Raw genomic sequence first — 17,434 nt, 5'->3', positions numbered from 1 at the left:
CACATTAACTCTTCTGCCACCACGAGGAACCCTTACCAGCAGGAGCATCTCAAAGAATGCATTCTTTTCAGAACACTAAAGCCTCACTTTTATTCCTTTTTAAGATTTTTATTTATTATTCAAGAGAGACACAGAGAGAGAGGCAGAGACACAGGCAGAGGAAGAAGCAAGCTCTCCGCAAGGAGCCAAATGTGGGACTCAATCCCGGACCCTGGGGTCAGGCCCTGAGTTGAAGGCAGACACTCAACCACTGAGCCAACCAGGCATCCCTCTTTCTTAAGATTTTATTTTTAAGTAATCTCTCCACCCAACATGGGGCTCAACTCACAAGAGTTGAGTCATGCGCTCTACTGAGCTGGCCAGGCGTCCCTCACTTTAAAAAATATCTACACTGATATCTGTCTAATCAGGCTTGGTCAATTCCTTATAACCCACACTCATTAGGAGTTCTTGGAAATCCCTTGCACCTAACAAAACAGGAAAACATCTATTCTCGGATACAGAGAAAATTGGGTACTCACGACCTCCAACAGTCCCCAGTGGAAATGATCTTTCTGTTCCATTTGCAGGGCTGCTTGTGCCAAACAACATCCAGTTATAGGAAGCAAGCAATATTAAGCTGGTTTCAGCCTTCCCAAAGCCAATTCCAAAGTGGCACCAAATGGTATTCCCTGAGAAAAGAAGTTACCCTTAACAAAATCTCACTCATTCTTTTGAGTATTAGTAACACCACCAGGGTAGTGAGACATTTGATTGTTCACCTCATCAGCAAACTTACTTGCACTTATCTACACCTGGCCCAGAAAATATGTGACAAATCTGCCAAAAGCATGACAGGGAGAAAAAGTGAGGGTGTTCATCTAATTTACCTCACCGAGAACACTATCAAAAGTCATTCTTCTTTTAAAAAGAAAAAAATTATTCAAAACAGACATCTCGGGGATCCCTGGGTGGCGCAGCGGTTTAGCGCCTGCCTTTGGCCCAGGGCGCGATCCTGGAGACCCGGGATCGAATCCCACGTCGGGCTCCCGGTGCATGAAGCCTGCTTCTCCCTCTGCCTGTGTCTCTTCCTCTCTCTCTCTCTCTCTCTCTCTCTCTGTGAGACTATCATAAATAAATAAAAATAATTAAAAAAAAAAACAAAAAACAAAAAAAACAGACATCTCTGGGTGGCCCCGGTGGCGCAGCGGCTTAGCGCCACCTGCAGCCTGAGGTGTGATCCTGGAGACCCGGGATGGAGTCCCATGTCGAGCTCCCAGCATGGAGCCTGCTTCTCCCTCTGCCTGTGTCTCTGCTTCTCTTTCTCTCTGTGTCTCTCATGAATAAATAAATAAAATCTTAAAAAAAAAAAAAAACCCAGACATCTCCAAATCAAAAGTTTTAAGAAAATCCCTTGAAAATATGTAAAAGGTACTAACAGAACACAGCTAATCACAGTGATACTCACACCCCAGTCACCACCTAAAAAACACTTGGCCATTGTTGCTGTGCACAGTCTCAACAACTGGCCCATACCAGGCATTCCCTGTTATACACTTGTACTCAAGACTTCCAATTTTTACAAGAGTAATAGGCTTTCTCATCTTGAAAAGAATCATCCCTTTAATAAAGGATAACATCTAAAAGAGAAAAAAATCTTTTTTAGAGATATGCACATGTCTGGCGGTATGTATGCACAACATGTGACGTCAGACAAGTTGAATAAAGATCCTTATGTGTCTATGTAGCTACACATGCCTTCAGTCACGGGCCCTTCTGTTAACTTCAACCTCGGACTCTAGCGTCTCTCCAGATGACCTGCCCACAGGGTGACACAGCTAACATCTCAGAGGTTAAGTTTTAGAACTTCTAAGAATAGAGCTACACTAGAGAAGATGACTTAAACATCAGTCAGATGGATAAGTTTCATACCCAGTGACCATATCAACCAAACTAGGGCACATTTTGAAAAAAGAAGGATACTATTATTAATTCTGCCAGGACAACAGGTTTAAAACAGAACTGTTCCCAGCAGAAACAAAAAATACAGTCACTCTAGACTATGCCCACCAGATGAAACAGATTTTCTACTTCCAAGAGGTATTTCTCCGGTTCTATAGATGTGAAAGTATGCAATAAGTCACCTCCTTTTAGGCATGTTATCTGATAATGGGAGAACACTAGGAACCAGGGGGAAAAGGAAGGTAAGATATGGCTAAGACTTGAGATACACTGTCCAATAAAGTAATGTACACACTGACAATACTCCTGCTCATCTGGGATTTGCAAAGGACGTGGTGGTATTGTCCATGAGACATCACTTTGCAGAGCCATTTTTTTCAATTCAGTCACTAAAGATAAAACTGTAAGCCTAAAGAAATAAGCACTGCCTTAGTCAAGAGAAAGGGTTAATAAGAACCAGGGATCAGATTCAGAATCTACACGATCAACACATTTGTGATGTGAAGAGATTAATTTTTCCTAATTGATACTGAGTTAGTTTCACTTAATTTTAAGAAGTTGAAAATCAGTCTGCACTTTTGGAAATAAGATGTTAAGAGAATATGATGATTTCTCACAGGCAATTATTTCCCCTCTTCTCTCCTCTTCCATACTCTGCTATACTCTATATACTCTACCATGTGATACTGGGGCAAGGTAGGGCTCCCCAACCTCCAGCTGGCTGGTCCCTGTTCACATCTGCCAATGGGAAGTCCTAGAGAGAGGAAGAGATAAGGAAGAAGAGGAGGTTTCTTGCCTATTTTCCCATTTCTGTCAGCATCATTCCAGCAACAGCTGAATTTCCATGCAGAAATTTATCCACAGAGGTGCTTACAGATGTGTAAAATGACACACATTCAAGGACATTCACTGCAGCATCGTGTGTTAAAGTGCAAAACCACAGACACCCTACATGTCCATCAAAGAGGGTCAGGTGATTTAACATAAATAAGGCAATGATGGAGGAATACAGTAACCAAAAAAGGGACATAAGACAGAAAGAAAACACACCAAAATGGTAGAAATCTTTTTTTTTCTGCTAGTGATAATAATTAGCATTTTATTTTCTTCAGTATGGAACCAATAATAAAGCCCAAGTTGAAAAGCTGCATCTGGTTATAGACTCCTTGGTATAAATGCTTACATAACACAAATGTATGTGCCCAGGGATATTGGTAGAAGTCTTTACCAACAAATACATAAATTTAAATGTTAAACTCATCAATTAAAAGGCAGAGAAAAAAAATAAAAATAAAAGGCAGAGAGGAACAAAATGGATAACAAAACATGATTCAACTATATTTTTGTCTACAAAGGATTAGTTTTAGATTCAAATACACAAATAGGTTGAAAGTGAACAAATAGAGGGGCACCTGGGTGGTTCAGTCGGTTAAGCATCTGCCTTTAACTCAGGTCATGGTCCCAGGGTCTTGGGATCAAGCCCCACATAAGGCCCCTTACTCAGTGGGGAACCTGTTTCTCCCCCTCCCTGCAACTCCCCCCCTGTTTGTGCTCCTTATCTCTATAAACTAAATAAATAAAATCTTCCAAATATAAATAAATATTTTTTAAAAATAAATAAATATTAACATAAAAAAAGATACTCCACACTAACAGTACCCAAAGACAACAGCTGGAGTAGCTATATTAACATCAGACAAAATAGACTTTAAGACAAAAATTGTTACAAGGGACAAAGGGAGATCTTATGTAATGATAAAAGAGTCAATTCATGAGGAAGATATAACCATTATAAATATCTATGCACCTAACAACAGAACCCCAAACATACAAAGCAAAAACTGACAGAATTGACGGGAGTAGAAAGTTCCATAATAATAGTTGGAGGCATTAACATTCCACTTTCTTTTTTTTTTTTTTTAAGGATTTATTTATTTTTTAAAATTTATTTGTGATAGTCACAGAGAGAGATAGAGAGAGGCAGAGACACAGGCAGAGGGAGAAGCAGGCTCCATGCACTGGGAGCCCGACGTGGGATTCGATCCCGGGTCTCCAGGATCGCGCCCTGGGCCAAAGGCAGGCGCCAAACCGCTGCGCCACCCAGGGATCCCAACATTCCACTTTCAATAGACAGAACAAATACACAGAAGATTAACAAGGAAACAGAAGACTTAATGCTATAAATCAACTAGACCTAACAGACACACAGAACATTCACAACAGCAGAAAACATTCTTCTCAAGTGCATGTGAAATGTTCTTTAGTATTAACCATACATTAGGCCATAAAGGAGTCTTAGTAAACTTTAAAAGACTGAAATAATTCAAAATGTTTCCTCCAACCACAGTGGAATAAAACTGGGAATCAGTAACAGAGGGAAATCCAGTATCCACAAATATCCTGAAGTTAAACAATGTACTTTTAAAAAACTAGTGGCTGAATGGGGTACCTGGGTGGCTCAGTCAGTTAAGCATCCAACTCTTGATTTTGGCTCAGGTCATAATCTCAGGGTCATGAGATCAAGCCCCAAATCAGGCTCCATGCTAGGCATGGAGCCTGCTTGAGATTCTCTCTCTCCCTCTATTCCTCCTCCCCTTGCCCCTGCTCGCTAGCTCTCTTTCTCTCTCTTTCTCAAAACAACAACAACAACAACAACAACAACAACAACAAAAAAAAAAAAACCCTTAGTGGGTCAAGAAAAAATTACAAGGTAAATTAGAAAAGACTTTGAGATAAGTGAAAATAAAAATGTCACATGTCCAAACATATGAGATGCAGCAAAAGCAGTGCAAAGAGGGAGAATAGTTGCAAAGGCCTGCATTGAAAGAGGAGGATTTCAAATTAATAACCTAGCCATCCATCTAAAGAAACTAGAAGAAGAAGAGCAAACTAAACCCAAAGCAGGCAGAATGCAACAATAAAAATCAGAGCAGAGATAAGTGAAGTAGAAAACAAAACAAAAACAATCCTTAAAACCAAAAGTTGGTTTCCCCCTAATAACAGGACTAAGATTAGAATGTCTGCTCTTGCCAGATAAAAAGCATCCACATTGGAAATGAAACACACACACACACACACACACACACACACACACACCACACAGCATAATCTTATCTACAGAAAACCCTGAAGAATCTACACAGAAACTATAAATGTTAATAAATGAGCCCTGCCAAATTGCAGAATACAAGATCAACATACTAAAATCAGTTGTATGTTTATACACTAGCAATGAACAATCCAAAAATAAAGGAGATGATTCCATTTTACCTTATCAAAAAGAACAAAATACTTAGCAATAATTTTTTTTTAAAGATTTTATTTTTTTATTCATGAGAGACACAGAGAGAGAGAGAGGCAGAGACACAGGCAGAGGGAGAAGCAGGCTCCATGCAGGGAGCCCGACATGGGACTCAATCCCAGGTCTCCAGGGATCACGCCCTGTGCTGAAGGCGGCGCTAAACCACTGAGCCACCGGGGCTGCCCACTTAGCAATAAATTTAATCAAAGAAGTACAAGACTTATACACTGAAAACTACAATACATTGTTACCAGAAATTATAAAAGACCTAAACAAGACACTATCCCTGTTCATAGTCTGTAATATTCAATAACAGTAGGATGGCAACAATCCCCAAATTGATCTACAGACCCAAACCAATTCCTATCAAAACCTCAAGTGCCTTTTTATAGAAATGGACAAACTCATCCTAAAAATTCATATGGAATTTCTAGGGATCCTGAATAGTCAAAACAATCTTGAAAAAGAACAAAATTAGAAGATTTACATTTCCTGTTTCATCTACTGCAAAGCAATAGTTACCAACATAGTGCGGAACTGCCATCGGAGAGACAGTCTAGATCAACAAAATACAACTGAGAGTCTGGAAATAAAACAATACAATTATGCTCAAATGATTTTTTACAAGGTGCTACATCCAATCAACAGAGGTTTTCAATAAATAGTCTTTTCAACAAATGCTGCCAAAACAACTAGATACCCACTCGCCAAAGGATTCATCTGGACCTGTATCTCATAATATACAGAAATTCATTCAAAAGGAATGAAGGTCCTATATGTAAAAGCAAAAACTATAAAACTCTTGAGGAAATACAGTGGTAAATTTGTCATTACTTTTTTTTTTAAGATTTTATTTATTTATTCATAGCGACAGAGAGAGAGAGAGGCAGAGAAACAGGCAGAGGGAGAAGCAGGCTCCATGCAGAGAGCCTGACGTGGGACTCGATCCAGGGTCTCCAGGATCACACCCTGGGCTGCAGGCGGCGCTAAACCTCTGCACCACGGGGCTGCCCAAATTTGTCATTACTTTGAATTAGGCAGTGGTTTCTTAAGTATGACACCAAAAGCACAAACAATATAAAAATAAAATAAATGACTTTATCAAAATTTTAAAATTTTGCACGTCAAAGGACACTATGGGAAAATGAAAAGACAACGTATAGATTGGAAGAAGATATTCAGAAATCATATATCTAATAAGGGTGTCGTATCCAGAATATATTTTAAAGACTCTGATAACTCAAAACAAAAAGACAAACAACCCAACTGATAGACATTTATCTAAGGGAGAGATAAAAATGGCCAATAAGCACATGAAAAGATCCTCAACATCTTTCATCTTTAAGGAAATATAAATCAAAACCACAATAAGATAGCATTTCATACCCATTAGGATGGCTATAACAGTAACTCAAAGAAAAAAAAAAGGAAGAAAGAAAAGAATAAGTGTTGGTTAGGATGTGGAAAAAATGGAACCTGCATACACTGCTGGTGGGATAGTAAAATGATGCAGCCACTGTGGACAACAATTCAGCAGTTTCTTAATATTTAAACATAGAATTCCATATGACCTATCATTTCTATTCTCAGGTATATATATCCAAGAGCACTGAAAATATGTTCACACAAAATTTTGCACATAGCAGCATTATTCATAATACACAAAAAGTGGGAACCACGAAGTGTCCATCAACTGATGGAAAAATGTGCTCCATTCATACAATGGAATACTATTCAGCCATCAAAAGGAGTGAAGTAGTGATACACGCTACAACATAAATGAACCTTGAAAGTGTTATGCCAAATGAAAGAAGCCAGACAAAAAGGGCCAGATGTTGTTAGGACTGCATTTTTATGAAATGCTCAGAATAGGCAAATTCACTGAAATGGAAAGCAGACTAGTGGCTGCCAGGGCCAGGAATGGGGAGATGCAGAGTGATTGCTAAGTGGGTACCAGATTTCTTCTTAGGATGATGAAAACATTCTGTAATTCAACAGTGATGATGGTTATACAACACTGGGAATATACTAAAACCACTGGATTATACATAGTAACTTTTACCCCAATGTAAAAAAAAGAATAAGGGGGCACCTGGGTGACTCAGTTAGTTAAGCACTCAACTCTTGATTTTGGCTCAGGTTATGATCTCAGGGTCATGAGATCGAGCCCCATGTCAGGTTCCTTGCTCAGTGCAGAGTCTGCTTGAGATTCTCTCTCTCACCCTCTGCCCTCCTCCCTCTGCTCATGTGCACATAAGCATACTCTCTCTCTCCCTCTCTCTAAATAAATAAAATCTAAAAAAAAAAAAGGCAATTCTATATATACTGATACATACGGAAGCTTTCCAAGATGTATTATTGGGTGAAAAAAAAAAAAGCAAGCTACAGAACTGAGTCCCCCACCTCAAGAAGGGGAGTAGGGAAAGGAAGAATATATAGGCATTTTCATCTAACACATCTTTGCAAAAATAAACAAGAACGTGTTACCATTGGACTATCTCTGGGGAAGAGAATTTCAAGGCTAGGGGCAGGTGTGAAAAGACTTCCTTTTTAAAATAAGCCATCTTACACAGTCTACATGTTGTGCCATGTATAGATACTTCCCCCCACGCCCCCATGTCGAAATAAAAACCAAACTGACCTTTCTAAAAGAGGAAATAATGGAAATAAAGAGGTGGTTATATAATGAAAATATGCTCATGGGAAAATTGTTGATCCATGCTGGGGGAGAAATACCAGGTAGTAATGAGATTCTTTTTTTTTTCCTTTTTTTTTTTTTTTTTTAATTATTTATTTGAGAGAGAGAACACAAGCAGGGAGGAGGGGCAGAGAGAAGGGGAGAAGCAGACTCCCTGCTGAGCAGGGAGCCCAATGCGGGGCTGGATTCCAGGACCCTGGGATCATGACCTGAGCTGAAGGCAGATGCTTCACCAACTGAGCCACCAAGGTGCCTCTGGAAATGAGAGTCTACATGTGTTTGTCTAACAATGAAGGGTACTGGAATACTGTTTTAGAATACAGTCACATCATTCCCAAATATCAGGGCATATGAATAGTGTGACATTTCTGCAACAGAACCTGGAAGGCTATTCGGGTATGTGACAAGAGGCTGGTCCAGCTACAAACACTGCCCGACAGGCAGTGCTCAGGCTCCCTGGTCCCCTCTCCTCCCTCTTGAGATTTCGCTCTCTAGTCTGGGACCTGTGGGCATTGACAGGTAAGGGAGCTCATTATCGAAAGGATGTAAAAACATGTTTTCTAGGATTCCAGGAAAGAGGGAAATTTTGTAACACATCCATGATTGTCCTCAACACCCCACATTCAACTCTTTCTCGGACTCAGAAGATCTTCCAACCATATCACTCTCCCAAAAATTAACACGCACTGGTTTAACTCACGGCTTCTAAGTCTCCAGTAAATGTACCCGTGCCGGACCAAAGGAAGTCCTATCATTATCCATTACTACTTACAACCTACAATACAACCCAAACAAAGTGCTCATTTTAAACATACTTCCCTGGACTGGTGACTGTTTCCCATTTTGGGGGATTACCATCAAATCTTGTCCCCTTATCTTTCAATTCATTACAGAAGCTGCTAGGGATTCTGGCTACAATAGCAGACTGCACACATACCCCCGCCCCCCTCCACTCAAGCAGCTGGGAGTGACAGCCAGTCCCTTCCTGCTCCATCTTCCTTATTTAGAGAGCAAGGGAGGGAAGAAAAAAAAAAAAAAAAGCCACCACCAAACCTGGAAGCCCCACATGGCAGCTGCTTTTGCGGTCTATGACTTAATTTAAGGAAGTATTCTATGAAACCTCTGAAAAGAATCTAAATTTAGATAGAAGTCTTTCACCACCAATACCAGCCTCTCCAGCTAGGGAACTCACATGCACAGCAGCACAGTGAGAGGGAAACAACAAATTTAAAATACATATAAATGTGTCATCATTGAGGGAAGTGAAGCTGGCATTATTCAGGCCAAAGAAATTTTCTTCTGGTACCACCAACATCTGAATTCTCAAAAAGAAGGTGGAATGACTACAAAAACTTTTAGGGAAAGAAGTGGTGACATAAAGGAGACAGGTTTTTCCGTGTAAGATTTCTACTAAGAGAGCAAGACACTACTCTATATACCAGGATGTCTGTAATGACATAAATCCAGCAATGAAGTATTAAAGTCAACATATTGTCTAAAAAAGAGTTCTCCAGCACTGAGTCAGACAGGAAGGAAAAACCATCTACTTAGCACTGCTATTTCCCCAACACCTCACTCTTCCCAAATGTGTCAAGTGAGACCTTGAACTCTGAGAAAAGAGTCACAGCAAAAACACTGGGGTGACTTGAGATTAACGGCAATTAACAGGGAGATAGGGCTCTTCTGTCTGCATTTTTTTTTTCACTTTAAAGAGTAAGTTTGATCTAACTTTTTTAAGATTTTATTTATTTACTCGAGACAGAAAGAGGGTGACAGCACACAAGCAGCAGGCAGAGGGAGAGTTCCTCAGAGGGTTCCCTGCTGAGCAGGGAACATGGGGTTGGATCCCAGGACCCTGGGATCGTGACCTGAGCTGAAGGCAGACACTTAACCGACTGAGACACCCAGGTGTCCCAAGTCTCACATTTAATAGCTAATCTTCCCAATGTTTCATTTCCCAAATAAAATTAAAATATCATATATAATTCTCAAATTAACATTCAACAGTGGCTCAGTCAGTTAGGCATCCAACTCTTGATTTCAGCTCAGCTCACAATCTCAGAATCCCAGGATTGAGCCCCACATCGGGTTCCACACTCAGCTGGGAGTCTCTGCTTGAGGATTCTCTCCCTCCCTCTGCCCCTTCTCTCTTTCTCTCTCTCTCTTTAAAATAAAATAAAATAAAAATTAAGATTCAACAGCCTATCCTACTTGTACTCCAGAAAGGTTCTATTTTGCAAGCCATATCTGTAGACAGATTTCAGCTGATAACTATGTAAAAGATAAAAACAAGAGTGAAATTTTCTCTGTTCTTTCAGACATGCATCCTCCTCTTCTCCCCACCCCCAATCAGCTGGGAAACATTCCCAGATTCTTCTCAAGCTTGGTTCGGAAGTAAAGCTCAGCCTCAATAAACATGTAGCCCAGGAAATGCTTTGGATCATAGACCACTTAGAAGACTTAATCTGTCCTCCCCCAAGAGACCCCTTTTCAAACTCCATTTGATAGGAGGGCAGGCAGTTTTATATTTTCACTCAAACCTCCTGGAACATTGCTGAAAGAGAAAATCATAGCAGTCTGGCAACTCTACAAATGGTGGAGGGAAGTGCCACACCCAAGGACACTCTCCTCAGACTTCAGGGCAAACTATTGTCCCAGTGGGCTCCCCATAGCACTTACTCCCTGTGGCAGTCAGGGAGCTGGGAGGGGGACAGCCTTCACCAAGTGCCACTGGCCATGCTTCAGACAGGGTACCACCTCAGTATCTGCTTGATGCTGTCAGGACACAAAGAAATAGCTACAGTGACTCGCTTTTTTAGTATTTTTGAAATGTTCATGTCCTTAGCCCTATACTACCAAAAAGATAGACTCAATCAAACAGATCTCAACCGTGTTTCTTTTTACATAATTCTAATTTCACATCATTCCCCTTGTGTATTTTGGACAACTACTGGTGTTACAGTTGGGTACTGTTCAAAATGTCTCTAAAACCCAACAGTCATCTACGCTAGCAAATTCTCTCCTAAACTTGGTTCACAAGTTCAAATGCTGGATTAGGTGGAACCACAAAATGCTCTACCTCAAAGTAACAACCAGCTTCATGACACTATTAAATAAAATATAAAATTCTTACAGAGAGAGAAGGTAGTGAGGAGGCCTAAGGACCAAACCAAATAGAAAAATATCACAGGTGGGGCATCTGGGTGGCTCAGTTGGTGAAACATCTGCCTATGGCTCAGGTCATGATCCTGAGGTCATCCTGAGATCGAGCCCCACATTGGGTCCCTGCTGAGGTGGGATCCTGCTTTTCCCTCTCCCTCTGCCTCTCTCCCTGCCTGTGTATGCATTCTCTTTCTCTTTCTCTCTCTCTTTGTCTTTCTCTCTCTCTCTCTCCCTCTGTCAAATAAATAAATAAAATCTTTAAAAAAAATTCAAACTTTTAGAAGTCACCAAAACTTTACAGTTGATCCCTGAACAACAGGGAGCTTGAGGGTTAGGGGTACTAACCGCTCCATCCCTGTGCAGTAGAAAATCTGTGTATAACTTCTGACTCCCCCCAAAACATAACTACTAATAGCCTACTATTGACTGGAAGTCTTACTGGTAACATAAACAGTCAATTAACACATATTCTATATAGGTATTATATACTATATTCTTGCAATAAAGTAAGCTAGAGAAAAATTAAGAAAATCCTAAGGAAGAGAAAATACATCTACGGTACTGTATTTATAAAAAAAAAAAAATCTGTAAGTGGACCCGTGCAGTTCAAACTCATGTTGTTCAAGGGTCAACTGTACTTATTTTTTAGTGGAACTGTAATTATAGAGTAACGTTCCAGTGATCTATACATGATACATAATAATAATAAGACACAGGGATCCCTGGGTGGCGCAGCGGTTTGGCGCCTGCCTTTGGCCCAGGGCGCGATCCTGGAGACCCGGGATCGAATCCCACGTCGGGCTCCCGGTGCATGGAGCCTGTTTCTCCCTCTGCCTGTGTCTCTGCTTCTCTCTCTCTCTCTCTGTGTGACTATCATAAATAAATAAATTTAAAAAATTTAAAAAAAAAAAAAATAATAATAAGACACAGTTTATTCTGATTTTTAGTAAATAATCAACAGGAATTGATTTTAGGCCAAGTCAGAAATGGCAATAAAAAATAAATACTGGGGCTCCTGGGTGGCTCAGTAGTTGAGTGTCTACCTTTGGCTCAGATTATGATGTCATAACCTAGGTTCCTAGGATGGAGTCTCATATCTGGCTCCCCACAGGGAGCCTGCTTCTCCCTCTGCCTATGTCTCTGCTTCTCTCTGTCTCTCATGAATAAATAAATAAAACCTTAAAAAAAAGAGAGAGAAAGAGAGAGAGAGAATATTCACTTTCCTTTTTATATTGTCACTTATCTTTGTCACAATAATGCTACTGTTTACCCTCACCACCTCCCCCCCACCATAAACAACCTTCAAAGTGATCACTTTCTGGGAAGGCCGAATGAAAAAGAGATATCCTAACTGAATGATGTTTACCAGTGATTTTTTAATTTGGAGACAAAAAAGAACTAGATTCAGAAGTAGTATTTACACCAACTTGTAAAGTCAGAAGCCAAGTAACTTCCAAAGTGGTTAACTTTAAACCACTTATAAGATACTCAATGAAGCAAGGTAGACCCTACCATATGCTGGGCAACAGCCAGGTGCTGAATTACTTCATTTACTTCTTGCAACAGCCTTATGAGGTAGGTATTGTCTGAGGCTTAAAATTGAAATGCATGATTTGCCCAAGGACTCTGGTATGCGGTGGAACTGGGTGGACAGACTCCACAATCTCTAAAATGGGGACAAGAATGGTGCCTGCTTCGTAAGTTTACTGAGAGGATAACTAACTCCTGAAACGTGCGTAGCACACTGCCTGACTGCCTGGTGAGTAGTAAAAGCCCAAGAATTGATAGATATCTTCATTATTATTGCCTAAAGTGACCCCAATCCTGAGCAGCAAAGCTGGACAGGAAATTGAGGTCAGGGGTATCCTAAAACCCACAGTCAACCATGAAATTCACCTTAGAATTCTCAAGTAGTTTGTATACCTGACCTAGTTTCCATAAAAAGAACTAAAGGGCAGAAGGGGTACTCCAAAGAGTAACATTTCAACGCTAAAGCTGAAAGCTAGCATTTGGGAGACTCTCATTCTAGAATCTCTTTGGAGAGATTCCAAATGGGGTGTGAAGGTTGTACGGGCCCAGCATCCGTGATCCAGGACAAGAGCTAGCTAAGGGAAGGGAAAGGGGACTGGATCTTCCACGGGATCTGCCTCCCCAACTCGAGTAATTCCCTCCTGTGCACTTTACGTTTGACCTACTTTGCCCACAAAGAGATTTTAAACAGTACCTGACTGTCCACGGAAGCAGTCCCGGTGTCCAAAAAAGGAAATCACTGCACAAACACCAACTTATCATCCATACTGGAGGAGCCACAGCTGGGCTCCAATTAGAACCTCTAAGAAGGTCTGAAGAAAGCATGTTACAATAAAGCAGCAAGAGACTAAAGCGAGTCCATCAGAGGGAAGGGCTTTTTTTTTTTTTTTTCCGAAAGCCCACTGCGTTCCATCAGGATGTCCAACATCATTTAGTACTTATATCACTTAACTTGCTTTACAGATGCTTCTTATCCCTTCTAATTGGAAGGGTTTTTCAAGGACCAAATAGGGAATCTGATGTTAACTTGGTAACAACGCACAGACTGGGTAAATAACAAGTATTTTCCTTCATCTGCTCTCTGTCCCCTTCCTGATGTCCAGTATTTACTTGCCAGGCAACCTAGCACTTAGTAGTCATTCAATAAATTTTTGTTTAAAGAAACTCTGTAGCCCTAAACTCGGCCCCAACAAAGGATTCCTTGTTTTGCCCCTAGAAAGAGGATCATCCGGTATTTGCATAAACACAGTCACACACAACACTTATGACTTTGTGAAGGGGCTGAATTTACTTCCTACTTAGTTTGTTCTGTTACCAAGTTCCCCTCGAATAACAGCCACGCACAGTAGGCATCACAACTGACCTCCTCAAAGCACTTACCCTGCCTACCCTTTTTCTAGCACTTTCCACAGCTAGCAAATGGCAAAACTAGAACTGACACACAGGCCTCCAGCGTGGCTGGCTCCTAGCCACTACACTATTCCATTCACTGGTGCTGCCCTCTGGGTATGGAAGAGCCCCTTGTACGCTGCAGGCCTCTAAAATCAGAATTTATCATCTCACTTCCTGATGGAATCTCTCTACTGCTATCCAGGCCCCTGAGCTTGTCACTGAAGCCTGTGTCCTCTGTTTCCTCTGTCTGGTCACACTCTTGCCCCATTCTGTCTTTCCACGTGCTATTATCCCATGGTCCCTCTCTCCATGCAGATCTTTCCAGAGCTACTTCAAATTCGACCTCCCCAGCACCTCAACCTCTGTGGCCCACAAGTAGCTCTCTTTTCATTCTGGCATTAAAAAAAAAAAAAAAAATTTTTTTTTAATGCTTAACTGTTTCTAGTGACTGTCTCACTCCCTACTGTACTGTTAAGTTCCTGGCAGAGACTATTTTTATAACATTCCTCTCATCTTTAACACTCTTAAGTATTGTGCTCAATCCTGAGTAATGCAGTGTATTGGCTTTGGTGCTCATCCTCCTTTAGAAATAATCTGACTAGAAAATTAATATCAAATGCAAATGCAAAAATTATTAACTATAATGTTAAAGAATGAAGCCTCACTAAAATAATAAAGTGCTTATTTCTCCTTTATATTTTTCAACAGAAAAGTATTCCTTTTTTAACAAATAGATATGCTACCTTTGTTTAGTAACACACTGGGGGACAATGTGCTTCTCTGGTATTTATTTAAATGATTATTCTTTAACAAGATGCCCTTTTGTCCTTAAACTAAACTATCAGATCATCTGATATGCATTTCACAACTGTTAAAAAGAAATACACAACATCAATTGGGAAAGGTTGAGATGATTCAGAAACAAATTAACATAACAGGTTTGTTCACTGCTATCACTTTATATCCACCATAGGCTGGGTACTACTCCTTGAGAGAATGGAGGGGGTGGTGTGTGGGCCAGGGCAGAAGGGGACTCTCTGCTCCACATAATCATTTAGGGACCCAGGCTGATAAACGCTCCATCATATGCCACACGGTTCCCAGTGCTCCAGGGAGGAGCTGGAGGCTCTTAACTGCCTCAGCCCCACTGTGGGACAAATCACTTCTCACAATTCATTAGCCAGAACTAGACATGTGGTCCCACCTAACTACAAGGCTTCTGAAGAGCAGAGAGGTTTCAGCTACAGAGGCAGCTATGGGTGTATGAAAATGGACCAATCCCTGATCTATACTATGTGGAAAAGCATGATGCATAACAGTGCACAGCATATCCTATCATCTGTGTTAGAGAGGGTGGGGGGAGAAAAGGAATGAAACAGAGAACCTTTGGAAGAATACAAGAGAAACTAGTAATGCCATGATAATAATAGTTACTTCTCTAGAGGCAAGCCAGTTGACAAGGGACAGGAAGGATAGGAGACTTATTTTAATGAACACCCTTTTATATCATATGCATACATCATCTATCTAAAAACTCTTGCTGAAATTTTTAGGCTGTGATGTATACACTTCAAATTAATGAGCTGGGGTTTTTTTCAGAATCAAGTCCCATCTAATATAAGAAACACCAAATCCTTGACTCATATCGCTTGAAATTAAACCCCTGGAGTAACACTGACATCATCATAGCCTTTTGTAAAGCCTCCCTGAGAGATCTTGACTGGCTCCTGTCTATTCTAAACATAAACATTGCTACGGTGCAGGCGATAAGAAAACTGCTTCTGTTGATAAACTGTTTCCTTTTGGACATAATTTTCCTGGTATTTCAATTTAGGTACCACTTCCTAAAGTAAAACTCCTTTTCTGAAATTAAAACACACACACACACACACACACACATTTTCTGCTGTTAGGCTGAACCCTCTACGAAATATAGCAACCAAGGCTGGGTTTCTAAAAAGAAAACAGCACTGCTATCTCAGAATGCACTAAAACAGGGAAATGCATGGAGACAATCTTTTCCAAAACCCTAATCAACACCCTCAAGTACTATTTAAATATTTCATGCCTCAGATGTACCAGGGGACAGCCTCTGGGGCTTATGACAAGGTAACCCTAACGGCACATCTGCTCCTCTCTTGCAGCTGGCTTAAACAAAAGTGGAATCCCGCTGGCATTCAGCTGATGAAGTAAGCTATAAATAATGCAATAAGGAAACAGGTAGGTCAAGTCTCCAAAAAGACTTCCGTCATTCATTTCAATCAATATCAAAAATAGGTCTAAGAAATGAGCCAAAACAGGGTTATGCTACTCCCGTCACAACATCCGACATATCAGGCTCTGGGAGAAACAGAACGCTATCAAGGCTATATGCTATCCTTATAGATTTTACCCTAAATTCCAGCTTAGCATATCACATGGCAACTTTTTACTGCACCAAGTTAGTACCTAAATAGCCTGTGACTATAGCTCCCGTTCTACAATATACTTCCACATTTAAATTTTAGTGGAAAATCAAATAGCATACATTGCTTTCAAATATCAATATTATGCCTTCTAAACTGAATGTATGGGACTCCTGGGTGGCTCAGCAGTTCAGCGTCTGCCTTTGGCTCAGAGCATGATCCCTGGGTCCGGACTCGAGTCCCGCATCGGGCTCCCTGCATGGAGCCTGCTTCTCCTTCTGCCTGTGTCTCTGCCTCTCTCTCTCTTTGTGTGTGTGTGTGTGTGTGTGTGTGTGTGTGTGTGTGTCTCATGAATAAATAAATAAAATCATCTTAAAAAATAAAAATAAATAAATTGAATGTGTTTGCATATATCAAAGGTGTTTCTCTAAGCAGGCTTTCTGCCAACAACCTAGGTGTTCTAAAAAGTTCTGGGTGCTATCATTTCATCAACTTTCACTCGGAATAGCTTTCTCTAACTGACTATTAATGATCTCCAAAAATGCGTCTCAATTTTTTTTCTAAATTGCTGAAGAAAAGCAAATTATCAAAGTTCCCAAGCCCATCATGGGTCTTGTACAATCCATTATTAAACCTACAGAATGAATTAGCAATTATGAAATTGCCAATATTGCAATACATGAGACCAACACCAAGTTAAGTTTAGAACAAAAAAAGAAAAGATACTTCAGGTCCCACTGCATTATGTTTAAACTGAAGACAGATGGCATTAATTTGTGGGTATGCAAACAATTTCCAGGACTTGCAAGTCAGAGGCAGCCATAATATCCTATATCATCGATTCTAAGACATTTTTTTCTGATTTTAACATCTCTGAAACCTTCAAATGAATCACGTTGTAGAATTACTGGTGTTTCTTTTCTTGTGGTACATAAAACAATGTTGTGACTTTCAGTCAGAGTCATCTTCCATTCACTGAAATATGACAATGTTAATATCGGCTAA

At 40.4% G+C, this 17,434-nt stretch overlaps 1 protein-coding gene across 11 annotated transcripts in view; it reads right to left on the bottom strand.

The window, feature by feature from the left end:
• Window positions 1-17,434, bottom strand: part of SMURF1 (SMAD specific E3 ubiquitin protein ligase 1) — a 114,518-nt gene that overhangs the window by 85,004 nt on the left and 12,080 nt on the right. For 4 of the 11 annotated variants that reach the window (XM_072753128.1, XM_072753129.1, XM_072753132.1 and 1 more), the window contains exon 1: window positions 522-666. The exons of the other annotated variants lie outside the window; for them this stretch is intronic. In XM_072753128.1, coding sequence (XP_072609229.1) covers window positions 522-591 — 70 coding nt within the window. In that variant the 5' untranslated portion in view covers window positions 592-666. Of the gene's footprint in view, window positions 1-521; window positions 667-17,434 lie in introns of those variants that run through there. 11 annotated transcript variants of the gene reach the window in all.

The sequence above is a fragment of the Vulpes vulpes genome, chromosome 3, assembly GCF_048418805.1.
Source record: "Vulpes vulpes isolate BD-2025 chromosome 3, VulVul3, whole genome shotgun sequence".
Lineage (NCBI taxonomy): Eukaryota > Metazoa > Chordata > Mammalia > Carnivora > Canidae > Vulpes > Vulpes vulpes.
The sequence above is the reverse complement of the archived record's forward strand: the minus strand, read 5'-3'. Positions and strand labels throughout refer to the sequence as shown.